Below are 27,545 nucleotides of genomic sequence, written 5' to 3'. Positions count from 1 at the left end.
TGGAAATATAGGCATAACTGCCACAACTGGTAGCAAAATTGTGCATCATTGAAACAGAAAATTTCTTTGCATTTGTAACTTCAGAAGGAGTTTGGATAACATGAAAACAAAATGACAATCCAGGAGTCATCTTATTTCCATAAATATCCAATTCTGAGACTCTTTAGAATGCTTTTCTAGACATGGAAATGTTTCTGTTGATAGAAGCCATTTGATTATGGAGTTATGAAGATCCCTTTTTGAAATATAATAATTTAAATTTTAATAGCTAGAATGTATATTTACTGTTTCTCTGTAGGTTGAGTATGTCACTCATCCTCAGATGTTCTTTGATGTAGAGAAATTTGAAGTTCTTTGAAGCTGTTGCTGTCAAGTGCATGCTGTGTCACTGTATCTGATTATACACATTGTGAAAGTCTCAACACTTTTATGTAAATCTAATTCAGGAAACAAGACTTGTTTGGGAGTAGGAATTAATTGTCATATTAACTAATTTGTCTGAGCAACAAAAATATCCATTGCTTTTAAGGGCATATAAGCCAGATGTTTACAAAAAAAAGAGGAAATAAAGGATGTTCTTCAAACAAAGTAGTAACAAAGAGTTGTTAGAAAAGGCAATTCCTTTCTTTAAGAAATGAGCAGCCTTATAATTCTTCTCAAACTGTAGAATACAATTGAAGTTAATAGAATGTTTTAATTGAATAGGGAAGTCCTTTATCTTTTCATAAGCTTTTCATAACAGAGCCTTTTTTCACAGGTGTACCATCTTACTATATTGCAAATTACTGTATTTGAAAAACCCCAAACCAAATAGAATAGCTATATTTTCAAAATAGAATAGCAGGAATTTCTCCCTGAGCTTACTAAAAAAAATTCCTGTACACTGAGAAAATTAATTTTATTAATTCTATTGTGTGCTGCTGAGCAAGTTTGACTTACCTTGATTTTGAGCAAGGATGCAATTTTAATAACTTTTCTGGATTGACTTTTTGTTACATTGAAATTGTACATAATATCGAATATTAACTGGTTCCTTCTGCAAACACAATACAATTTTGCAATGGCATACAGCATAGGTAATATGTGCTTTTTTCTTCTGTAACTCTATATAAATGTGTAACAAGGAGGTTATTTTGCCTGGAAAATGCTTCTTGCTCGCAGAAACATAGTGCCTCAGTACAATGCTGACTGTAAAACATTTAGGAAATGTCAAAGAAGGCTCTCTGGTCAACCCTCATTCTGTTGCTGAGATCTTTCTGTGCTGCTGGACTTTGTTCCAGTTCTCTACTCTCTCCACTGCTTTTCTGCCATGGTTTCTGGCTATGGCAAGACAGAGAACATTTTAATATTGGGGACATGAGGAAGCATAAAATACGTTCCTCGTGTACTTTAAAATCATGTCAGCATACCATACTGTGCTTGTTCATTGATATCCATGTGTACCTAGAGCAACTTAACCTGTCCTAAAGAGCTCAAACATTCCCATGGTGTCTTTGATACATAATTTGTGGGCAATGAAAGAAGTAACTAAAATGTTGTGCATATCTTGTACTGCTGTGTTGGTGTTAACACTCCTGTCTTTAGCTCTCAGGCTAAACAGAGATTAAAGATTAGCTCATCTGCTTTTTAATAAGCAATGCTAACTTGTGAACTTTTGATCACTGGGGCTCAGATCATTATGAAATTGTTGAAAGTAGAGATGTTACTTCTAAGATACCATATTTTGTAATATTTAGACTTGTGTCTCATGTCAAATAGGGTAGTCTTTAATTACTTCCTTAGTTGCTTTTTTGTTCCTGTGTATCCTGTTATCATTTTTCATTTGAGAGTGTTCTCTGGAGTCTATGGAGACAAGTAAGGGAAGGAGGAGCTAGGCTGACATCCCGAGTAAAGATTTCTTTGGACACAAAGTCATATATGAATGCCAGATATATTTCTCATGACCTGTGTTTTCTGTATCAATCTGAGGTACATGTCTAGAACTGTAAAAGGCAGAAGGTTGTACTCCTATGTTCACATCTTTGCCATGTTGACAGGTTAGGAAATGGAGGATTCTTTCTGTACCATGTCTCTCCAGTTTTGACTTCTTAAAATTTAGGAAGCACATCTTTAGATCCTTGGCTATCTCCTTAATAATGCACCATCAGAGAGAATTCTTGTATGGTGTATTTTTTTAAAGTGTGACACCATAGCACCATTCACATTTCTTGTCCCTGTCGAAGTAGGAAGCATAAGCACAGAAGAGCATGGTTTAAAAATGGTGCAGCTTAACTGAAGTCCAAATGCAGGCGTCTTCCTTTGTGGTTTTGGCTAGACATGGATCTTTCCCTGCTGGTCTGTCCTTACATGCTTCAGAAATTCAGTCTAATTTCTTCCAGCAGACCTAAGGCAGTACAGATGAGTAATTGGTTCTGCATTTTCAGAAGTGGACTGGTTCCACTTGTAGCAGGACTGCCATTGTGAAACACCTTTGTAATGCCTACTGTGCCATGAAATCTGCTGGACGAGGCTGTGTGTGTCACATCTAATCATTACTGTTCCCTTTCTTGTGTCTTGGTCAAGTTCAGTGAGTACAAGTCATTACCACTGGTTCCAAAGCTGCCAGTAACATGTCACTCCCTTAACCTCAGAACAATTTCTGTAGTCCAAAGCACCCTACAAATAATCTTGACTCCTGCAGATGCAGTGACTTTGCCAGTAAGTTTCTTGACATTTATTTTATTGCCTAGTAATGACATTGCTAGTCCATGGAAGCAATGGTACCTCTCAGATGTGAGTGGGACTGTGAGGAGGACTCTGCCAACAGAATACATTGCAAGGATGCTGCCACCTGTGTACTTGATTTAGAGTTGGTCTCTGAAGTAGTGACCCCCAGTTCTCTCTGGTACAAAGGCAAGCTGAGCAGAGAATTGCACTATTTTGAAAGAAAGGCTGTACAGTACTAAGACGAGTGAAGAACTCTCATCCTGCATTGCTGAAAGGATCTACTGTATTTGAGCCCGCTTGACAGTTTTATGGAAGAGGAAATGTTACGAGGAATAAAACTGGCATTGGGTATTAGTATGTTTCAAGTGTTAGTTTATGCAGTGGAAATTAATAAGCATTGCTAAACTGTAGTTAAATTCAGTGTGCTCCTGAGGGACAAGACATTTCTTGGAGCAGTTTGATTCCCCTGCCCATTATCTGCCCTCTCTCCATTGAAGGGAGCCTCAGGCAGGAGACTGGCTTGGTGGTTGGATAAGGAACTGCTACACCCCCTGAAAAACTACAGGTCACTCTCACTGCATGTTTCTCTACTTTGGTCATTTAATTAAAATACCGAGATCCTTCTTTTCCTGCTGTCTTGATTTTTTTCCCCCTTTCATTGGTCTGTTTCAGAGTTTTCAGAATTTCTACTATCTTAGTCCATATGCATTGTTTTTTGGAGAGTCATCTGAGTTATGGTTCTAAGTTCTAATTCCTTGGTGAGGAATTTTTGTGTTAGTGTTGCTCTAAAAAGACAGTTAAATTCTCCAGCTTCTTCTAAGTTGCAAGATAGAAGCAGGCTTGAAGTGTTTAGGAGGACTTCTGTTTGTCCTCTAAAATAACAGCTAAATACCTACAGAAACTTTCAATAACTTTTAAAATCTTTTCCATAGATGTTTCTAGTTAAGGGAGTGATTCACTTCTTTCTTCATATTTACTCACATCAGAATGAACATTTGTTTTGTGTGATCAAAACAAGGGGCTTCACATACCTATATAATTTATGAAAGCAATATGAAATGATTTTGAACTCTCAACTTCTGAGTTTTTAAACTCTCTTCAGCATCTAATTAGGAAATGACAGGAGGATGTGGAAGATGAGAAACATATCAATGCCTCCATAATCATATGTATTTATATTATTTTTTTTTTGTTAACAGCATGACAAGGAAATGAGAAGACAAAAGTCTGCAATTTTCTAGAAAATAATGAATGTGAAAGGTACTGATATTGTAATTGTTCTACTTATAAGCAAGAAGAGTAAGAAGAAAATTGCTGAGGCTCATATAGCTCTTCCAGCATTTGTGGTATTCTTGTCTCTTTCATTACTTATTCTGCATCTCTTAATGTTTACATTGAGATTTATGTTTTAGAAGGAACAAAGAGATAAGAGTTGCAGCTTATGTGTTCTTAGGAGCACTGGTGTGTTGGTGGACTTGACTTGGATGCTGCAGTCTTACAGGGATCTTGTCTGTGAAGTCTGTGTTTGCTTTGTTGGTACCAGGGGTCCTTAGATGGTTATTGTAATCCTAAGCATTATTCTTTATTTCACATATGTTTTAGCTGGTCTGTTCAGAAGTTTTCTGCAGGGTGTACAGTCAGAGCAGGTGGCAGTAAAAGAGAAAAGGAGAAAAAATTGAGTCTTTAATACTGCTCAGAGGTTTGCTCTTCAAATAAATAAGCAGCTCAGATTTATCCCTGTGGCTAAAAAAGACCCTTCTAGAGTCTTGTTTATTACCTAGGATTATTTACCTAAATGTGATCTCAATCTCTTCTAAAATCATTTCCACCCTTAAAACAAACCCAAAAAATCCCACCACAAAACCTTCACTCTCCAGGGTATTTGCAAGAGAACAATACAACATTATTTCTTTAGTGCATTGTAATGAAAACCATTGCTGAGCACTTAGCTGACAGCTTTGTTTTCTGCATGTTTTCAGTGCAAACAGAGCCCCTATTTTATTTTTTTAAGTATTTGGATGTTAGCAGTAGATATGATCATGAAGCAGAACTTAAAACTCAACATCAATAGTTTGGCTGTTTGCAATCTGCTGTGATAATATTTATTAAAGTGCATTTTGTTAACATTTTCTAAGTGTATGTATAACAAGAGATAGTAAAAAATAGCATATACTCTATTTTAAACAGCCTGGTGTGAAGGGAAACATCTGTTCCTGGTTAAGCTTCTTTCAACTTGTGTTCTTTTGACTAAGCCCTGTAAGAGTGGTGTTGATATATATCTTCCATGGACATTGCAAAACTATTTTCAGGACTCTCCCAGGAGCCTGGTAATGCTTTTATAATCCTTTGCCCCCACCAGCTCTCAGAGTCACCCCCTTGCCCAAGATAAAAATAGGTATTGTAAAGTATGTAGTTGATATTTTTAATGATCCTACTTCTGTCTGGTGGGAAAAAATAACTTTTTAAATAACAGTAAATATGATAATGTTTTATACCATGCTAAAATAAATTACCAGCAAATTGCTCAAATTGTAATTTTGGCCATGAGTAACAGATGGCTTGATGAAACAATGTGATTCTAAAGAAACGCTCTTCAGTTGATACAAAATTAAAAGCAGTATTCCCCGCAAATTAAATGTAAAGTCTGTAAGTTTCAGACTGAATTCCTACTTTTTAAAGTACCCCTGTTGTCCTGAACCTTTTTATTTGTTTGTTTTCATTGCCTAGAACAGAGATGGACTAAAATCACTCTCATTGAATAACATTATCACTAGTTACTAAAATGTTTTTTTACATAACAACAATCAACTACACTCCTCTATAAATCTTTATTTTCCCCTTGCTTATGTTCACCAGTTAGTGTAGGAATTACTCACGAAAGATTCCTGCACAGAACATGGTCTGTATTTTGAAAATGCCAGTTCTCTAGAGCGAGAGCTTGGGACAGAATTTCTACAGACTTATTTTTAAAGTGAATATTAAATATTTAGGTTGAATGAGCACAGCTAGCTGCTCTCTAGCAGTTGTTCCTAAGTCTAAAACAGATTGTAGGGAATAAATCCTAAATTATGTGAATAATTTCAAGACTTTTTTCAGAGTTAGGGGAAGGGTGGGAGTATGCAGAAATATTATGTGGCTTTTGGACAAATACCACACTCACTGCATCTTTGTAGTGTGTTGCCAGCAATGTTCACTCTTTGCCTTCAGTGAAGTAACAGGTGCTAAAACGAGATTATTTGAGAAGAATCAACGCACCCAGGACCACAAAGGATGTCTGGTTTCATGACCTGTCATCTAATGAAATATGCTGAAAGGAGCAAGTGTACTTGCATCACGCTGCACTGCATGTTTAGCGTGGTTATATTGTTCTCAGGAGTGGACATGATGAGAGCTGGAGAGGAGTTTCAAGTTGTTAATCTCACCCCTTCCTTGGCTCCAGTAGCAGGAGATGTATAGCTTACTGTAATTTAGTATCTCCTGCTGCACTGCCTTAAGATCCCACCTTCTGTTTCTCGGCACAGCAGTAAGCTTCAGTAGCTCCTCGCTTCAGTGCTTTTCTCCCTGTGCTGTTCATAGCCTTCAGCTGCACAGCTTGCTTTCTTTCCCTGTTCAGTGCCTTGTTCTCTAGCTTGTTCTAGTTCTTGTGCCTCTGCCGCAACTGCAGTGAGATATTAAAATGGCAAATCAGTGGGGTTATGGCAGCATTTTCCAAGGCATCCCTCCAGTGTTTTATCCCTCATGGCCTATTTTGATGTAATTGACAGTGAAAATACTTGATAATTTGAAAACTTGAATGCAGACTGGGATTTCACTTTCTAAAGTTTTCAAAATATTTCACTTATAAAGTTTTAGAGATTTCACTTTTGTTTCTGTGTATATGAATGTGAACTATCTATCTCAAATTCAGAAGCTGTTGAATGTAAACTGGAAAAGGTTAAAAATGCATGGGAAGTACAGGCTTAAACAAAGGAGCATTCTAGTCAGAAGGGTTGCATGGAAGTCTGAAAGCAGTGAAACAGTCCAGAGTAATAGGATAGAAAAATGATGAGTAGTCGATGCTTTGCTACTTGATTAGCAAAATTATCTTTTTTTCTTGTAATGTGCTATTACAGATGCAAAAATACCAAGTTTCAAAAGTTTTGAGTCATATGGAAAGAACTAAATCCTCCTTTAGAACATCAGCTAAGCTTAGTTGGTTTTAAAGTAAACAGTAAACTCATGATAACTGTTCCTGTCTTCTAAGGAAGGAGCCTGTGAGACCTATGGAAAATACCAGAGGCAGACTAAAAGCCTGTCTTAATTTTAAACATCTGTTTCCCTAAATGAGTAAACTAGGAGGGGGATGTGCAGTATTTATGGTGAAACATGTTCTACTAAATATTAATGAAGGAGGACAGAGTTGGAAGACTGTAGTCTTGAGCATACTTTTCCAGTTCCAGCTCCTGGCATGCAGTACATGGCATTCTCCTCAAACCACAAGGTCATGTTTTTTGCCTGAAGATCCCTGGTGCTGTCTGTTTTCAAAGGAGATTTGCTTGAATCCTATGAAGAAGGTAGAGAAATGCACTGATCTGGTTTCTGGTGCACATTACAGCACCTAATGCCTTTAACACAGCTCTTTTAAGAACAACAACTAAATAAACAGACAAGCATTTCTTTTACTACTAAGACTGTTCATACTTCGTTTAAATAGACAGCTCTGAGCAAAATTAACCAGCTATTGTTTCCAAGGCCATATGTTTGGCCATCAGTAAGATTAAGTATCAGTCTTTTTCAAAGTTCACAGAAGAGCTAAATAAATACCTCTGATCATCAGAAAATCAGTTTCTTGCTCCTGGAAAATGTCCTTTCTCTAAGAGCATTTTTGATAAGTGTGCTCTTCATAAATTGTGTCTGGTTTTCTATTAAATTCTTTCAATACCTTGTTATATAATGAACCATCTAGCAAACCTACTAGTGGAATGTACAGTCCTAGTTCCTAAGTTTTGAAGGTGTTTTTCTCCAGGTCATGAGAAAGTGTAAGCCTTGAGACCATTTAGGACTCCTGTAAACTCAAGTGCCTTGATGACATTAGTAAAATTGCTTCTTCTCTGGACACATCTCAAAAATGTCCAGCTCCTGACATTAAAGAATGAAGAGAAATTTCTAATGCTTACTAATTTGTATGACAGTCTTATCTGGGACAGATCCTCATTATTGAATTGCTGTCTGTTGTTTTGCATTTTTATTGATTTTGGTGGAATGCTGCCCTAAGTTTGCTAGAAGTGTTTGATATTCTGTGTGCCTTCCCATAGGGATGTGATCAGGATCTCCTTGCAAGCAATTGCTGGAGCTGACAAAAGTGTATGAGTTTGTTCAGCATGGGATCTATATCCTTGAGTTTCCATATTTATAAAAGTACTATCATGCTTGCTGTCAATAGGAGATTATTATGGAGCTGACAACGGAACAAGAAACAGAATCATAAACATTATGTGGGCTGTACAATGGACTTGCCAAGAGAATCTGTATGTGACTGTTCAAAATGAGGTTTTGAACCTGGGTTCTCAAGTGACTGTAAGAGCTACAGAGTAAAACAAGCACTTTCCAGAAAAGAGAGTTTCATCATTCAGCCATGCTGTTGCCAGGCATGGTTATACAGATGTTTAATTTAGACTGTCAGCCATTTTGTAATTAGGGTAGGGAGCCTTCAAGAGAGCCAGAAGTATTTAAAAAGATGGGACATAAATTTGCTACATCAATGTAATGTTTAGTGACACTGCTTTGTGCTGCTGATGGATCCTTTTCTTCCAAATGTAGTATAAAAATAGCGGACAGGCAGTTCTGAAATAAACAATAACACTTCCCAAATGTTAAGAATGTTAACACAAGTGCCCCAGCTAAAATTCAATTAAGGTAGTGACATCAGGGTTGGACACGGTGCTTGTTCCTATTCCTCTTAAAGTTCGTGGGAGATTTGATATTTATTTTGCAGACAGTGAAGGCTAAATCTGTCATTTTTTTTCCCCTCGGGGAAAATGCCAGGTTTCTAATCAAGCAAATTATAGGGATGACATTAAATTCTTTAACTGCCTTGGCCCTCTGTACACATGAAATTTCACCCCTTCTTTAAGCTGATTCTATTTTTAAACTGCCATAAATCCAATTTGTTGCAAGCCAGTTGCAAATGAATTTGGATGTACCCACATGAGGGTTTATCCAGATTGAAATAAATGAGTTAAGTTCTGCTTCTGTGGTTGAACAATAACGTCTTTTGTGACGGAGATCTGGTCTTGTATTTGTGGTTAATATCATCCAAGCAGCACTTTATGAGGCAATGCAAATATTTCTGTTCCCATCTGGGGAGAGAAGCAAAGAATTTTTTTTTTAAATTTTGCTGGAATTTCCCTTTTCAAAATTTCTCAAGATGTAAAGGGCAAGTATATAGTATATTTGAGGTATAAAAATTGTCATAAAACAGTTGAAGTAGGTATTGATCATGTAGCATAAGGGCATTTTAAATCTCAATTTTTATCTGATGTGAAAAGTGGCAGAGATGTAGTTGTTGTTTTTATGCTTTTTCATTCATTTAGTCATACAACGCAGTGTGACACAGACATTTGTTAGTGCTCTTTGTTAGTGGTCTGCACTGGTACATAAAGACAAGCAATTGTGTTATTTATCTGAGCTGGAATATGTCTTGGGTGACCCTTGTCCAAGTAGCATCATGTTCTTCCCATTCACTTCAGCTTTACCCCTTCTTTCTCCCATACTTTGCCTTCTCGCTGATTCCCAGCACTGCATCTGCTGAGATATTTTCCTAGAAGGCTGTGACAGACATAACTGTCTGTGTGTACCAGTGCAGGAAGCCTCAAGAAGGTCCAAAACCTGCAGGTGGCTTGCTGAAACAGTACTTGTGTGTATCTCCAGTTACTAAGGTGTGGCTTTTTTGTTTGTTTGTTTGTGTTTTGTTTTTTTTGTTTTCTGGTTTGTCTTTTTTGGTCAGTTGTGTTAGTTTTTTTGCAGTTGTTGCTGTTGTTTTTTTGTTGTATTTTGTTTTTTTTTGTATATTCAATTTTTGAAATACAGGAAACAGAAAATGTGATTCTACTGGATGGCATGATCCAGTCTGGATGTGAAGGCAACTAAAATTTCATAATATTTAAGCTCTCAGCAGGATCCTGAAAAACAAATTGCCCTTGTAGTTTGAATATGTTCAGTCTTTATACTTTCTGATGAAAGCTGTCTTCATGGTTTTGTGAGAAGTTGAATGGAGAGACTGTGTCTGCTGATACATCACTTTCCTGTTCTCAAGTTTGCATCACACTTTTGATGTAGCATTTCCTGCTACATTTACTTTATTGAGAATAAGGAGATGCTTGGTTTTGCCATATGTCATTGGGAAAATTTGAAATACACATTTAGATAAGATTTTGTGTTCTGTAGTGTGCAGTATTAACTTTGTTGGGAAAGGGCCTTGAAGATACAAACCCTTTTTTCCAACCTTCCTGCTAAACTGTTCGACCAATACAGGTAAGACTGTAATTTGGTTTTCAGTTCCTCATGTTTCTGTTCTGAGAAGAAGAGCTTCAAAAGAATCACCTCAGCTTCAGGTACTCCTTAGAACAAACACAGGTTTTTTTGAGTAAGCTGAGAGTGTAAACCACTGCTACATTGCTGCATCTGTGAAAGCTCTTCTCTCTCCTCCATATCACAGTGTGGGAGTCTGATGTAGATTGACAAGCAGTCTTTATTGATCAGGACCAGTAATGTTACCATATATATACTGTCCTCAAATTCTCTAACAGTTGCATACTAGTTAGATTTCTATAATTAGCTGCCCTGCAGCCTACTAAACAAATGTAGTGTTGTGTCTATACATGAGTGATAAGAGATGAAACTCTATCACTAGCTATATAAAAAAGTATTAATTGAGTTAACGAGGGGGAGTCCAGACCACTGAGCACATTATAAATGCATTTGTCCCTGATACTTAAACCTTCCTGAGCAAAGTAAAAGCTGACTTTCTTTGTAGACAGATACCTTTTTGGCCAGGATACTGCTAATGGTGTTTTTATTGTCCTGTTTAGCAATGAGCTTTACTTAAGTCAGCATCCCACGTTTCCCAGGCTAAACACCTGTGAAGGCCATTGCCTTGTTTCCTGGAGACCACTGTTTAAATTCCTGTGATCATGAAATTAAGAGTTAACTTAACATGGAAAATATAATAGAGGTTTGAAAGAGGAAGTTCTTGTTTATCAGTCATCATCTGTAGGTTTTTGTGTTTGGAGCAGTAATATGTTACCAGGAAGTAAATGATTCACTAGAAAAAAAAAAGGGTAGAGAAGATGCAGAAATGAGCTTCCTCTTAAATTTGAAAAAGATACAAAATTCTTCCTTTTTATTTGCTTCTGAAAAAAGTCTGGCTGAACTGTTTTTCCTAAGTTCATTCTAATGTGAGCGTAAGCAAAGAATTTAGACACTTTTAACTCTTTGGAATTTTTTGTTATGTAGACAGAGCAATATTACTTCTCTATTCTCAAGGCATTTATTTTTGAAAGAGTTATGTGTATTTAGACTTTACATTATGTGAAGAGTATACATTAAATGGAAGCCTTTTCATTTTGGTGAATGATTTTGATAAATGAAGCAGTAGACACTCATATGTTTTCACAGAAGTCTATCTCGCACTCACACTTTTTCTGGGTTTGTGGAGTGTGAGGCTGATGACTCCATAGTGCCGAGTCTGCCTGAAAGAGATTTCTCTTTCTGCTTCATCTCAAACCTTTGTTAGCCAATGCTGGCTTTATCTAATGGTTATTACTACTACCCCAATGTTTTTTTCTTAAGATCTTTTGTGATCTGATTCCTTCATTTTCCTCCTTTACCTGAGTGTAAAATATTAAGTATAGAGTGTTCTAGTTTCCTTTTTCTTCTTCTTAGCTCATGTCACATTGCCTTTTTCTGAGTTCTGTATCTTCCCCAAAGTGATACATTAAAATAGCTTTGCTTTCATGTGGTCATTATGTGAAAGTTTGCCATTTGTGTCTCAATCCAAAATAGGACAAACAACAACTGTGGTTATAGAATTAATAAGATTTCCTTGCATAAATATCATAATCACACACCTAATACAGCAGAAGATACAATAATAAGTCTCTGATTTCTTAAGATCAATACAAAAATATATTTTTGGTAAGAAATACCACTTCTAGTATTATAAATAAGCTTTATTTTTGTGAAGAAATATGTAGGCATTTTCTCTGTTTTCCTTCCCCTCCCATTTTTACATTATATCAGACAGTTCAGACAACTTTTTTTCCTGTTCCTTTAGAATGTGCCTTTTTATATAAATGCAACACGACAATTTCCAGTGATAGTGGACAAAAGTAGCAAAATGACATGCTCACTGCCTTGAAGGGTGTTATTTTCTGTGTTTCTGTTTAGCTAAGACAGCTTGACAGTTAAAAATCTAATTTTCTTCAACTTGTAGATTCAAGATGCTGCAAGTCAAGGCTTGAAATTTGTTGGAATTATACCTCAGTACCATTCCCGAAAGAACTGCCGTGTCAGCACCTCCCTGACACCTGCCAGTAACAACTCTGTACAATCAAGAGATAATAAAAATGTTTCAAATTACCCCGAGGATCATGCTTCACCGGATGGCGAGAATATAGACAGCACTGATGGATGCAGCACTCCAACACAGAGTGAGCAGAGTGCTGACCAATGTGCCACGTCCAGAGAGGGCTGTAGAGGTGAAGGACAGGCTGCTGAAGAGCTGAATTCCAAGTCTGTGAGGGGAAATGAAGAACAGTCTCAACGTGAGAACCCGAGTGTGAGAGAAGCAGCAGACAAGACGAATGGGCTTGCAGAGAATGAAATGCCAGCGCGATGTTTAAAACCACTTACTGGCAGTAAGTACTGGAGTGACCTCTTCTACATAAAAGCCAAGCTAAAATCACCTCAGTTACATTCCCAGCTCCTTTGGGGGGTGGGGATGCAGGGGGGACATTGCCACTGAGATAGTGAAGAAAAGATGCCCCAAATGAACCACTTAACCTGATTTCAGCATGGTTACACAGTTCACAACAACTGAGCAGGAGTCAGATGGCAAAGGAAGAGATGATATAAGCAGGTGCGGCTTTGTTATGGCCCATATGTATGCCTGAGTGTGAAGACTTATTTTTGTCTACTGTTCAGTTGAATTGGTTCATTTCTGTATTTGTTGCCATACCCTGAGAGCTCTTGATCTTTGTGTCCTTTATGTCTGTTTGAATAAAAAGCCCTGTTAATCTGCCTGACAAGCTTTTGCAGCCATAAAAGGAATAATTCACAATGACTTACCACAGTTAGCCCCTTTGTAGCAGGTGAACAGATAGCTGGAATTAAACCACCTCAGGAACAGCATGAATATATATGTGATCCAGACTCTGAAGCCTCCTAGTATCCTACAGTCAGTGTGGGGGTCAGTGCTCCAGTCAGAATTGTAATTACTGGAAAACAGCAGTTATTTTTGTTAATGACTCATGTTTGCAAATTCATAATAAAATGTTGGTAATGGAGCTTATAATAATTTGCCTTCCAGTTGCCTTTTTTTTTAAGGTTTTTACCCATATACTAGTTTCATTTATTTTATTTCTTTGACATATTTTTTCCTCAGGTGGGCTTTCCTCTTTTTAAATTTTACTTTATGCCATCAAAGACTACAAGTCTTAGCTGAGGTCTAAAATACCGTCCTTAAGGTATTGCTCAAAGGTTACTTCCGTAGCAGGCACTGTAGTTCAAAATAGGATGCAGACCAGAGTAATTTAGAAAACCAAAAAGGAAAATATTCTTGCTACATTTCCAGTTTAAGCCTCAAAATACATTTCTTTTTATGTTTGTTTAAATACAAGAAAACCATGTTTACACTCATTTTTCTTAATACTTTCCTTAATTTCCTTACAGGCTACAAATCTATGCAGGGGGAATGTAGGTGAATTTTCTAAAGCTGGTACTGTCCTTGACTTTAATTTATCCCTGTTCTCTAGGACTTTACATAGATTCAGTCAAACAATCCCACCCCTTTGGGAATTTCATATATAGGACTAGAATGACTTGGCATTGTGCTCCTTGGATTATTGTCTTGGTTTCCGTTGCAGTTTGGTGTAATTAGCTTTTGGATCCAATTTGGATCACCCTCTAGTAACCTTCCAACATACTTTTTTCAGTTTTTGTTGGGCAACGGGGTACCCAAATTGGATCAAAGCACAGCTGTTGTTTCAAACAATCTCTTCTGGTCTACAGCCTTAGAGATGGGTTGTCCCAGCACTACAATTTTCCATGTAAAACCTCTCTTAGTTTTATAGTTAAAAATTATAGTTATCTGCAAGTCTTACCAGATCAGTTCTTTCTCTTTTTCATATGCTATCCTTGAGAGAGTTACCTTAGCAAGTTTAATCATGTCTTTGATGCTATTCCTCTCCTTACTGAACCTTGAAATTCTTTTGCTACAAGTAACCATGTTGTTAATATTTCTGCATAATTGAAGCTGATCTCCTCCAGTCTTCCCAACTTTTGTCTGTAACACCCTAGGATTGCTGCTGATTTGCCAGAAAAGAGAGTTTATTAAAAAAATGTATTAAGCTTCCTCAGTTATCTTTCTTTGAGTGCTTTTTGGTTGATTTTTTATGCGTTTTTTGAATTGCTGAGTTATGCAAATACTTTCTAAGACTGAAGGTCTGAGAAGGTAGTTTTATGTGATAGCTCATCTTAACGTAGAATTTTTCCAAATCCTGTACAACACTGCTGATTTCTTTATTACTCTTGAATGAATTTTTGTTATTAGAGCACTCCCTTTTCCTTCCATGGAAAATGTATTTCAGTTTTTGGCACCAGTTCTCCATCCTTCCTTGGGAGTGTGAAGATTGAAAGCATTGAGTGGTTGGGTTTTTTTTTCCTTATATATTCCATAGGAAGTTACCACTCCTGAACTGTTTCTTCCCTACATAAAACTTCAGAAAAAAAATAATATTCCTTACTATTTGTGGGATCATAAATATGTTCTTTACTTAAGTTTTATATTATTCAAGTGTTATTTTTATGCTTCTTCACTAGATTCCTGAATGTTTTGTAGTGGTCTTTCACTTCCCTCGTTTTCAAAAGTCTTTTCAATGCCATGCTGAAAAATACTTACCGGTGAACAAGGCACAGATATTCCAGTAGTATGTCCAAAAGTGCTGTGTTGCTTAGAACCAAAAGTGAAGGATGTCTTCAGCCATGCTGGAGGATTTGGCATCACTGGTGAAAACTGTTGTTAGCAGTGACCTGGGTTAGACAGCACCTTCCACTAGATCAGGTTGTCCAGGAATGGGACAGTCACAACTTCCCTAAGCAATCTGTTCCGGGGCCTCACCACCCTTATGAAGAATTTCTCCCTAATATCTAATCTAACCCTGCCTTCTTTCAGTCTGAAGCCGTCATTACTACTATTACTATGTGCGCAGTAAAAAGTCTCTCTTCAGCTCTCTTTTACGCTCCCTTCAGGTAATGGAAGGTTGCTCTGAGGGCTTTCCAGGCTGAGCAGCCCAAATTTTCTCAGCCTTTCCTCACAGAAAAGGTGCCTCATTCCTCAGTCACCTTCTTGGCCTCCTCTGGACCCATTGCACATGTCCTTCCTGTACTGGGAGCCCAGAGCTGGATGCAGCGCTCCAGGTGGGGTCTCAGCAGAGGGGCAGAATAGAATGCCCTCCCTGGCTCTGCTGGCCATGCTGCTTTGGATGCAGCACATGATAGGATTGGATTTCAGGGCTGTGAACACACTTTGCTGGGTCATGTCCTGCTTCTCATATCAGTGTCTTAATACCCACCAGAAAGATCTCCTTTACCAACAGAGGACTGTTCTGGAGGTGAGAATCAAAGTGATGAGAGAAGCATTCTCTGTGTGCTTTTCTGAGCTAGGATTAACATAATTTCATTCTTTCTAAACAAGTGGTAAACAGAGGATTCACACTAATGTTTATTCCTTTCTACTCTGTTTAAAACGTAGTGATCATTAGGTCTCTTTTCATTTGGTTATGATCTTCCAGCTCTTCTCTTCAAGTGCTGCCAGCCTGTTTCTGAGCATCTCCCTTCTGATATCTTTCTCAATTTACACACTGCTTCTTGTTCAGTGATATTTGTTAGAGAAGAATCTTTACATTTCTCTTGATATCTCTTTCTTTACTTTTGCTGGAGTTTACAACCTAATAGCTTGGAAACAAGAGGAGCTTATTGAGTGAAGGAATTTCATGTAATGTCTTTACCTTTCATATTAATATATTTGGGGAGAAATTTTGGCATTTGGAAGTCAATACACATTCTACCATTGTTTTCCTTGTCCATTAATAAGTAAAATGATAATGTCCAAAATTTTTTATTTTAATTATGGTTATACCTTTCCAAGAAGGATATCTGCTTTTAAGGCTGATTCCAGTTTAGGGCTGTGAAAGCTCAGGTTTGCTGTCAGCAATGATTTTTTTATCTGTAGTAACTGCTCCTAAAATATACTGGAGGAGACATGGAAAAGAGTCTAGAAGATGTTCTAATTTTTAAGACCCTTCACAGTTCCATTTTTAAAATTAGTTTGCTGTTACGTTAATGTCTCACCTTGGCTCAGATCCAGAGTAAATCAACAAAGCAGCTACCAGAGTCTCTACATGAATGATAACATTGCATTTTCTTGAGATGAGACTGCCATTGGCCTGTTCCATGCTTTTGTGTTATCAAAACCGAGTTACTTAATACTTTAATGACCATATCTACAGAATGCAATTCCTTCTAAATTTGCAGTAAGATTTCATGTTTGAACTGATGATTCCCATACAGGAATGTTGCATTAGTACTCAGGTATTACTGTCTTTAAATGTTTTATTATCAACAGTGAATCCGTTGTGAGTAAGAAATACTGTAAAAGCAAACAAACTACTCTACTGGGTCTTGAGGGAGTCCTACTGTGCTGGACTACAGCGATGTATTAAGGAGATAACCACATCCCAGAGAATTTTTTGCAGTTGCAAAGTGTAATTAGGCAAGGTCAAACAGTGGGTTATGCATTGTTTTAGGTGAAATTTTATGGTATGGTTGTTGCATTATTCCATTTTTTTGCTCTTTGGTAGAAGCAGAGATCTTCGCTCTCTTCAACAAGCCCAAAACCTCACAAAAATGCAGCCAGTATTATACAGTGACTATCCCTATGAGGATCTCCAGGAATGGGCAGACTGTCAACAGCTTAGAAGCAAATTGGCTGGAGCACATGACTGATCACTTCAGGAAAGGAGGCTCATTGGTAAACGCCATCTTCAGCCTTGGAATGGTAAATGGTATGGAAATTACAGAAAGCATTATGCTGTGATTATTGTCCTTTCTCCTCTAATAGAGGTCATTATCTTTGAAGAGAAGATATTTGGGAAGTGCTTTAATATAGACTTGGGGCAGATTTTTATTAGATCAGCCTCTTTCAGTGAAATGGAATGAAAGTACAGAAAATATTTTTGCATTTGAATAAGGAAAACAGATAATGTGTTGTATTTTATAAACATACTAGAGATGATTTTCTAATTGTAGAAATATACAGAGTTAATAAACAATATCAAGTAAAGTGAATTAAACTAATAAGATAGCAAAACTGATGACATATATAGAAGGGTGACTGCTGTCTGGCCACACACTGCATCTGGCTCTTGATTGCAGGTCAGTGCAAGGACTGAAGTTTTATCTGTCCAACAAGAAGTCAGTTAATTCCAGTTCTTGCAGAGACACTTTCCATATGGATGGTACACTGTTTTACAAGATTGTCTTCTATGTTTGTTTCATCTTAGCTGTGAGGGATGGATAAATGTTGGTTTTAATTTAAGAAGATTAAAAATCCTAGATTTTTTGCTTGTTGTGGAAGAGTGGCACTGGGTCCACCTTAGTACTGTAGCCAGTCTGTACCACACTTGTGGTCATCATGGCTTTGAAGGCAAGCCTGTTGTGCAGAGAAAGACTTGGGTGCACACATCCAAGGGACATAACCAAGGAGACATGAGAACAATTGAAGGGAAGTACTTCAACATAAAAACATTGAAGTTGCAGCTGGATTAACTTTATTGGAAAATTATGTGAGTGGTATACTTCGTGGTTAAAGTACTTATGGCTGAATCTTTTGCCCAGTTTTGGTTTGTTTTGCATTTTTCAAAAGGAATGTGGTAACCCAGAGATTGCACATTCCTACTAAGATTATTTGGTTTATGCCTCAAAATTATAGGGCAGCTGCTTTCAGAGCATCTTCTTACTGTTGGTCTGAATTCCAGAACCCAGGATCAAACACAGGAATATGACTCAGTTCTGATAAAAGTCAATCAGGAAATTAACGGGCAGTCCTAATTTTTCATTTTGCAAACAAGTAGCAAAAAAAGGGAAGGTCTGAAGTTCAGCTGATGGAATGCTTTCACACAGCTTCCTGGAAAGCCTTGTAATTGCTAGCTAACTTGCTTAAAAACAAATGGTCATTTACTTTATGTATATGAATTGCACAGAGGCAAAGCTAATTGGCTCTATCAGGCTCAGTTGTCAGACTCAGTGGTTTTTTTTTTTAAAATGAAATCTGCTTGTCAGTTCACTCTAAAATGTTTTAAACAGCATTTTTCTGTTATTTAAACTTTTAGAGTTCATTTACATAGCAGAACCCTGTGGGAGGTTCATGTACTTGGATACCAGAGTGAGGAGTGCTGGATAATTGCCTGTGGACATAGATAAAGTAGGCTTGAATGCTGGCAATAAATTTTGAGTACAAACAGGATGACAAATTATGTAAAAGTGGACAGATTCAGGATTAATTTAGATTTGTGATTGAAGAACAATTAATAAACATTTTTATCAGCATTTTATGGTTACAGAAGGATCAAGTTTTGAAATCAAAAAGCTGAAACAAGGTTCCTAAAAGTGTATTATGCTATTAGAAGAACATTTACTAAGAATATCTATTAACTGCAGTTAAATGTTTTATCATTTAAATCCTAATTTTTTTCTGTGCTACAGAGAAATGGAATAGCTTTTTCACTCATATGCCAGTCAGCATCAAACAACACAGGATAGGGACAAGAGAAGAAGTAGGGGTCTGAGGGCTTCTCAGCTCCTTACTTTTTTTTAGACTTCTATGGCAGCCCGTCTTTTACACTGATTAATCCTCTTCCAAATTAAGGTAGCATCAGCATACTTTCTTTAATTGGCTATATCACATTTCTTTGTTCTGGGGGCTGGTTTTCTTTTTGGCTTAAAGTATGAATTCATTATTTTGCTTATTAGACTTAAAAGCAGGGTTATTATCTTCTTCTTTTCCCCCTTGTCCTTGGAATACCCAATGAAGTGAAGACTTCCAGATTGTCAGTAGTCATAAATCTGTTTCTTCCTTCTGCTAACAGTTTAATAATTAGTCTTTAAAGGAGTTTTAAAGTTCACTGGTAACAATTGTTTCTTTTTGCTTATTGTACCAGATAATTATAAACAGAAATATAACACAATTGCTGATCACAGTGTGTAAACCATGCAGAGTTACACCGTATATTAAATGTATTCAGATTTTGCTAGTAAGTTAAAAACAGCAGCCTGCTTGGTGCTTGAATGTTCTCATGTTGGCAGATAACACTTATTTAAATTTGCACTTCAGTTACTTGCTGGTGTTTTTCATCCAGCTCATGTAATTGATAATTCTGCCTGTAGTCCCAGGTGTAAACTGATCCTGCCTAGTGATCTGAAGTGACCATAGGAACTCACCCTTGCCCTTTTCTAGTGAGAATGGAGTTTGTAGCAGCAAGCTACAGATTAATACTGAATAGAAAGGAAGTAACAAGTAGGTCTCCTTTTTCCTGTAACAGCAAGTCTCCAATCAGCACTATGAGAAGGCAGGAAGAGTCAAACCTCTTCAAGGTTATGTTCTGATGCCTTAACAGAGTAATCACAAGCCTGTTCAGTTGTTTTGATCTGCAGCTCTTTAAGTGCCTAGCATTTTTGTATTTGTTGTACCATTCTGTCTGTGAATTTTCTCCCTTTCAAACCTAGAAAAAGCCAGCCAACAAGCCAGAAAACATTGACAGTACTTAAGCACAAAGCAAAAGAAACAAAACGTGAGTTGCTTGGAAGAAGAAAATCGTCAGGTTTTTTAAGAGAGTCCAATTGATTATCATCTGCCTCCAAAAGAGTTGAGCTGGTGATGTCTTTGACCAATTATTGTCACCTTAGCCACTGAAGTACTGGGATTTTTATCATCCATATGGAATTTTTTCCTGTGTGTGTACTGAAGGTGAAAAGATTCAGAAGGCGGCAGGAATGCAAATACAAAGAAAAGACAGACATTCAGGTCACGTGCCCCATAAAGCCACAGAGAGCTAGTTTTCCTCATTGAGAGCAGTAGCAGCCTAAAGGTTAGTTTTCCTAGATAAGGAGAATTTGTAGCTCAAAAACAACAGGGGGAAAATTGTCGCCTGCTAAGACAGCTGTCATGGTAAAGTAAGTAATCTTTTCCCATATACCTCCTGTAAATCAGAAGCCAGAACATCAAAATACATTTTTGTCAATTGAGCTACATTAAATATTTATACAACCCAGTGAAAATAGCTTTCTGTGCACAGTAGGAAACCTTAATAAAAGATGCAGTGGTAATGGAACATTTTCTGAGGAAGTACATTGATTGTAACCTCTTCTTTTGTAACCTTCTCTTTAAGAAAGTGAAGTTCAAGAGTAGAGATTGGGAAATGATATTACAAACAGCAAAGTCAAAATGTCTTGTTTTATTGGCATTTCTTACCACCCTATTGCAAATGGATGAATATTTGGAATTTCTAAGGAACTTTTAAACTTAAGCTATGTTCCAGGAGCTTAATCTTGTTAAACAAGAGATTACCAAAGGAGAATACAACTGCATCGGAATCAGGAAATACTTTACATAGGACACAGTGAAAACTGGAAAGACCAACTTGCCATCTAAAGCTTTAGATGGCTGATCTTTGTAGGCAGGTAACATCCAGCTGAATAAATGTAGCTGTAAAATCTGCCCTGGAGGAATCTGTCTATGAGTTGTTACTCTAAAGTGCCAATATAATCAATGGAAATCTAGGCTTGGACTGATATAGTTAGTAGGATTTGTGTTGTGGTCCACCTTATCCTACATCAGGATGTGCAAAAGAGATCAGATACATCTAGATAAGACTGAGATACTTGGTGCTTCCTTTGCCTTAGGCTTCACAAAGGAAGCAAAGGAAGCACTTATCTTTAAAAAAAGGCCAAAAGGACAAACCAGGGACCTATAGAGTGGTCAGCCTCTGGCTGGATCTCTGATTCGGTCCTCTTGGAACTCGTGGATTCATGAAGGAGAGGACAGTGACTGGGGACATTTAGCATGGATTTAACAAGAGTAAAACATACTTGAAACTGATTGTCCTCTGATAAAATAACGATTTGTAGGTGAAGAGAAAGTAGATGCCATTTTGGGTGAAGTCATCAAGAGAGTTTGGCAGTACCTCCCACAATATTTTTGTATCCAAGCTAGGACCATGCAGCCTAAAAAATCTGGTTACATGGTGGCTAGACTCAGAGTTGTGGTTAATAGGTCACAATTTACCTGGAGTAAAAAAAAAAGTGGAGTACCACAGAGATCTGTCCTGCAGCCAGTTGTGTTTAACAATTTTATCAATGATGCACAGTAGGCAACAAGACTTGCTTTTGTCAGATTTCTGTGTGATCCCATACTCAGGAGACAGCTGATGTCAGAACTGGGCTGCTGTCCAGAGGAACCTGGGCAGGCTGGAAAAACATGCCAGCAGGAGCTGTTTGAAATTCCATGAGGACACATGTCTTGCCTCTGGGAAGGGAGAGGCCTTTTCACTAATCCAGGATGGGGGGCAGCCTGGCTGGGTAGCACTTCTCTTGAAAGGTCCAGGGGAATTTTAGTAAGCAGCTAGCTGAAGATGAACCAGCACTTGAGTGAGTTAGTTCAGCCTGGAGAAAGAAGAGCTTTGAGGGACCTAACAGTGCCTGGCAGTGCCTATGAGAAGACAATCAAAAAGGTGGATCCAGGCCCTTGATTGTGGTGTATGGTAGGAGGATTGGAAAAAATATATATAAATTAAAATAAGAATGGTCCTTTTTGGACATAAAAAACCACTTTCTCATCATGAAAGCAGTCACTCTCTGGAAGAAGCTGCCTAGGAAGTTGTGTCATCTCCGTTCTTGGAGATTTTGAAGATGGAGCTGGATAAAGCCATGAGTGGTCTGGTCTGCAGTTGTACTGAACCTGCTTTGAGCATCCTGAGGTCCTCATCCAGCTGGATTATTATATGATTCTGTGAAACTGTTGGATCAGGTGCATCTCACCTAGTAGGCCAGCTCTAGAACATGTGACTGTCAACTTAAGTTGCTTTTAGATCTAGAGCCCTGTGTGATAAAGGTACTGCAGAGAGACTCAGTGCATCTGGCCATTTTCTTGCCCTTCCACACGTCTGTGTAGGAGTTTCCCTGAAATTCCTGCTGATCCTCTCAGCATAACATGGGTTATAAGTGCTTTTTTTTCAAAACATGACCCTACTAGCTTTCTCTCTGCTACATTCTCCTTTCCCCCATTCTTGTCAGCACCCCAAATGCTTCACATCGAAAGGAATTAAGGATCCAATTATTCTTTCCTGTGCCTCCCTTTTCTTCTGGAAGTATAGTAAATTACCTGTAAAAGGTAAAATGTGTGGCCAAGGTGTGAGATGTGAGAATTGGCAGGTGTGCATTCATGGCATGAATGTTTAAAACACTGTGGCATGACAGGTAGAGAGAGGAGGTTGGTTGAGAGGGAAATCTCAGTGATTGTCATCAACCACTTTCTGTAGAATCATTCTGTTGAACAGACACTGTTCTTCACATTTGCAGCTGTCCTTCTGTCATCATTTTCCCCTTCCAGTTTTCTCATTTTCCATGGGTTTCTTTACTAGCAAAAGAACCCATTAAAAAAGTCAATGGATTGTGTGATTGATGGATGTAACCTTCAACAGTATTCATTGTACTTCCAACAGGGAAGCAAAATCTTAGAATCATTTAGGTTGGAAAAGATCTTTAGGATCACGAGTCCAGCCATAAACTCAGCAGTGCCAAGTGAAGTTTCTGCTGCCTGTAGGGTCTCCCGAGCTCAGCTATTGGTTTCTAAGACATTGCATATGTGCCATCATGTTCACATATGTGGAAGCTGTAAATTGCATGAGTGGAATGTGCAGCAGAATGAAACATAAAGGATGATTTACAAGTGAGTGTAAACACATGCCTGCTGATTGTGTTTTGATCGCTTATTAATTAGCTGGCAAACACGTGGTGAGGGGAGAGCTCAAGCTGCAGTTGTGCCAACAGTGTGACACTGAATTTCATTAAGGGAATTCACAATACAGGAGCAGTGCACTGGTGCTGTATAAAACTGCCCTGGCGAGATCTGGATGTTTTTGTCTAGTAGGGATCTGCTTTCAGTCTTAGGTGCTGTCCTGTCATCCCTGCTTTGGAAAATTAAAGGGCTATTTGTACATTAGCATCCTGAAATAGATTTGGATATGGATTTGGGTGTTGGAATGTGATATTTCACAGAAATTGAGTTGGTTCTCCCTTTGTAGTGTCAGAGCTAACAAAGTGCTGTTTTTGAATGAAATCCAGTAATTAAATCTTTTACCCTTTGGTATGTGGCAAGCTTGTTCTCCCTGTGTTTTCAAACCTGTAAGCCAGTTACTTAGTAATCTGGCTATTTCACAACAATAATGTCTCTTCTCACTTGGGTGAGAAATCTGTCTGGATGACAGGAGTTACTGCTTTGTAGTCCAGCTCACCCACCTTGGAACAATGTGTAATCCTAGCTAGCTGTAGTAGTGAGGAATCTTCAGCTCTCTTTATTTTAGAGTTGCAAGAAACCTGCCTGTGGAAACTGTGTGAAAATAGACAGAGAATTTTTCTTCTTCTTTCAGTCTCCCAACAGAATCTCAAGGATTCTTAATCCCTAGTAAGTGGTTTAAAACTTCTTTCCTTCAGAAGTGAACAAAAAAAAAAAAAGCTGTGTTAGTTTAGAGACAAGTATTTGCATCTCCTGACTTGCAGCTTAATGACTTGACTGCAACAGCAGCAAAAGATGATAAAGGACTGTGCAAATAGAAAGAGAGGGGTTGTGCATTGACATCTGCAGCAGCTGTCTTGCTGCAGTGTGTGTGTATAGGCATAACCCTCCAGATGTAGGAGTCTGGTCTGTTGTGGGCTTTGCCCGCACAAATTTGTTTTTTCCAGATAATAAATTAAATTTAGATCATATAATGACATTGGAAGATGTTGACTGAGATTGTGTCTGCAAGAGGTAAGAAGCCTCTTAATCCTTCTCAGTGCTTCCTTTTTGAAAATTGTTTCTGAGTTTGATATATGTTTTCTCTTAGAGGCAGTGATTCCTTCCTGCTGGCATTTCTTGACCTTGTAACATCCACCAGGAAATCAGGATGACCCTGATGAAGCACCTAAGCAGGCTTATCCAGAAGACTCCCCTGTCAGTTCAAGAATCTGTCAGTTTGGCATGTGTGACTGCATTTCAAAAACATATATCATACCAGTTCAAGGAATATAGTGTTGCTAGAAATGTAAGGAAGCTATCATGCAAAATACAACATTTGGGGAAGGGATAAGCAAGGTCTTTATAATCAGTCATAAAGGGTAAATATACTGTTCATATTAGAAAGGCTAGAAAATATTCTTTTTGACAATGTGAGAAGAGTTTTCTGTGTTTGTAAAGAGCACAGTCCTACTTATTTACTGTTTCCCTAAACATAATTCTATTGTTCCATCAATCAGACTATTTTAACAAAGAAAAGATAAGTATTTTTTTGCCAGGTATTCTGTTTCTGTTCTGTCATGGAGCTGACAAAACTTAAGTTCTGGTATATGGGAGTGATTGCTGGTTTTGGAGTGTGTGACTGAGTTAAAGGAGCAAGTGCTGCTCAAGTAACTTAAAAGAGTATTTGTTGTCTGAAAAAAGGCCTAACATGTAGGGAATGCAAATGAGAACAGAGAGGCACTAAACCAGATGGTCAAAATGCCTTCATAAATTGATTAAATAGTTATGAATGTATCTTTTCTTTCAGACTGTTCAGATATGCCAGATCATCCTTGGTCCATGTAGATCACTGTATCTGCAGTGGCTGATCTGTATGCAGGGTTCTGACTTGTGTGAATGAGTGGATATAGTCACAAGTACTGATACCATAAATATAATAAGAATAAATCAGTACACCTTCAAAACCCCTTGAAAACAAGACATTGACATAATGCATGGTCTTTAGTGTGTTTATAGCTTCAAGTAGGTGAACAGTACTGCAGAACTGAGGACTGAATCACTTTTGCCTGCTCAGAATGGGAGAGCTGTAGTTTCTGATGGCAAAGGGTGGAATAACAGACTGGACAGCAAGGTTTGTTATTAGGGAGTAGGATTGCTCTTAAAACTGCCAGAGATACAAGTCTCATTCATTTAATGGAGCTAGACGGTCAGAAAACGTCTATGAATGCTTTAGTAACCTCCTTGGAAGAGTATGTTATTAATAAATTCAGATGCCTCACTACACTATAAAGCTTACAGGCAGTCCTGTGTTTTCACAGATTCTTTACATGGGACAATGGATGGAGTATTTATCTTTGAAGATGTTGCTGTGGAAGACAGTAAAGCCACGCAGGGCTATGATGCAATTGTGGTAGAGCAGTGGACTGTCTTGAAGGTATGTTTACAGTCTTTCTTCTTTGACCTTCTTTTGTAAATCAAAACACTCCAAGACTGTGAGACAGACTCTCATGTACTGATCTGTGCTCCAACAGTACCAGCCAGGCAGTCGAAGTGAAGGGATGCAATGTTAACAGTAATGCCAGATCACCACACTCTGGGTTTGTACAACACACTTCTGATCTTGACCTCATGCTTGTTTTGGAGGGTAGGAAGTGTGAGTAGCAGTGAGAAATGAAACTCAGGGCTGTCTGTCTCAAAATTACAGATGTCTGCTAGATTAACTGCACAGAGGATCTCCATTGGTTGTCAGGGCAACATGATCACACAAGTCATTGTAGCATCGCAGTTCTAAAGAAGGCAGCTCTTTAGGTAGGCAGGTTTAGCTGCAGCAGGAAAGCATGGAGAACTGCCTTGGCTCTGTCTGTTCTCCTTCATATGCTGAAAAAACTGCATGTTCTGGATAGGCCCCTATAGAGAAACCACATGTGTCACAACTTGGCCTTCTGTAGATCCAGGTGCCCACACAGATCAGTAGAATCACTGATGAGGCCAGATTGGTCAGCACCCATCTTCCACAGCAAATGTGATGCACTCAACACTTACATGTTTGAAAAGCTGGGCTTAAATTCTTTGTGACCTGAAGCAAAAAGAACACTGGGGGGAGTTGGGTGGAAGTAGTTGCATAACTCTTAGAAGGTTTTTTTTTTGTTCTATCTGATGTCTGCTAGAAATAGATGATGTGTATCTATAAAGGCAATACCTGCTCATTTCTCTTGAAATGTATTGAAAGGGTGTAAAATCCTTAGACAGATAATCCCTCCTTTTGGCACACACATGCCAGAAGAACAGATTAAGGGAAAATGGGACAGATGCTAGTGTAAATGTGTAGAATTCCAGGACACTAAGATTAAGAGTTTTGTTATTAGATGATGACTTTGTAGTGCAGCAAGAAATGGCCAAATAATTACGTCTACAAACAACAGGCAGAATAGTTTAGTGCATTAATAGCAGCTTTTCTTGTTGCTGATATGTGTCTGAAAAATGATTCCTTTATTACCTTAAATGTTATTCCAGTTATGACAGACTCGACTGTAAATTCTTGTTCATTTTTAGGGTCAAATGGCAGTGTTGCCACTCGGGAGCAAGGTTTTGGGGTAATGACAGATGGTTTCATGAGTGCATTAGGTCAGGGCTGATCAAGAAGGCAAATGTTAAGAAGCATTGATGCTAGCCATATGTTTAAAACTGTTAGGAAATGAATAGAGGGTGAAATAGCAGGTATATACTACTTCATAGTACTGTGTAAGCTGTGTTTGACAGCACCTTATTTCAGAAGGTTGTGTTTGCACAATAATTGTTCAGAGAAGAGAGTGGGCATGGTCAGTGATACAGACAGCTTCCATATTAGGAAGACTTTACATGTGTGTCCTTTCAGCCTGGAAAAGAGAATAATAGAATGGGTGGAGAGCTCCTAAAACATGGGAAAGAGGTAAATAGGGATTGTTTGCCATCTCTTCCAGTATAAGAACTAAGTGCCAAATGGCAATAGTCAGGGCCAGGTGCAAAGCAAACAAAAGAGATATTTCAGATAATTATTTATGCAGCAGATCTGTGGAACTCCTTTCTGGACAAGGTTGTGGATTCAAAAAGTTTTGAGGATCTTGTGTACATACAGGCATTTAAATTCAGATCAGGAGTGCCTTTCTGAAAGGAACCCACCGAGCCATCCTTAATATGCCTCACTTCACCTCACCTCACCTCACAGAATGGTCCTACAGTGCACAAACTGGATTTCTTTCAGTAGAAACTAAACCAGACACACTAAGTACCCAAAATATTTGGAGCATGCTTGACGTAATATACATTACTTTTCCTTAGCCATCACTTACAGCCATGTTGGAAATAACCTTCTGAGTTATAAACAAATTCTTGGCTGGAGCCAGTTTGGCTCTCAAACAGCCAATCCGAGGTTCTCCATCTCAGTAGGATATTGTAACAAAGTTAGGCATAATCTGTGGGCACAAGACAGCTTCTGTCAAGATGTATGACAAGGATAATGGGGATCTTGTGTTGACAGAGTGCTGACCAAAAC

The 27,545-nt window shown here is 38.1% G+C and overlaps 1 protein-coding gene across 1 annotated transcript in view; it reads left to right on the top strand.

The window, feature by feature from the left end:
* Window positions 1-27,545, top strand: part of RFTN1 (raftlin, lipid raft linker 1) — a 79,085-nt gene that overhangs the window by 37,441 nt on the left and 14,099 nt on the right. The window contains exons 4-6 of the mRNA XM_062496163.1: window positions 12,179-12,602; window positions 16,824-17,027; window positions 25,333-25,448. Coding sequence (XP_062352147.1) covers window positions 12,179-12,602; window positions 16,824-17,027; window positions 25,333-25,448 — 744 coding nt within the window. The remainder of the gene's footprint in view (window positions 1-12,178; window positions 12,603-16,823; window positions 17,028-25,332; window positions 25,449-27,545) is intronic.

The sequence above is a fragment of the Cinclus cinclus genome, chromosome 1, assembly GCF_963662255.1.
Source record: "Cinclus cinclus chromosome 1, bCinCin1.1, whole genome shotgun sequence".
Classification (NCBI taxonomy): Eukaryota; Metazoa; Chordata; class Aves; order Passeriformes; family Cinclidae; genus Cinclus; species Cinclus cinclus.
Note: the sequence above shows the minus strand (reverse complement) of the source record. Positions and strands in the feature narration are given on the sequence as shown.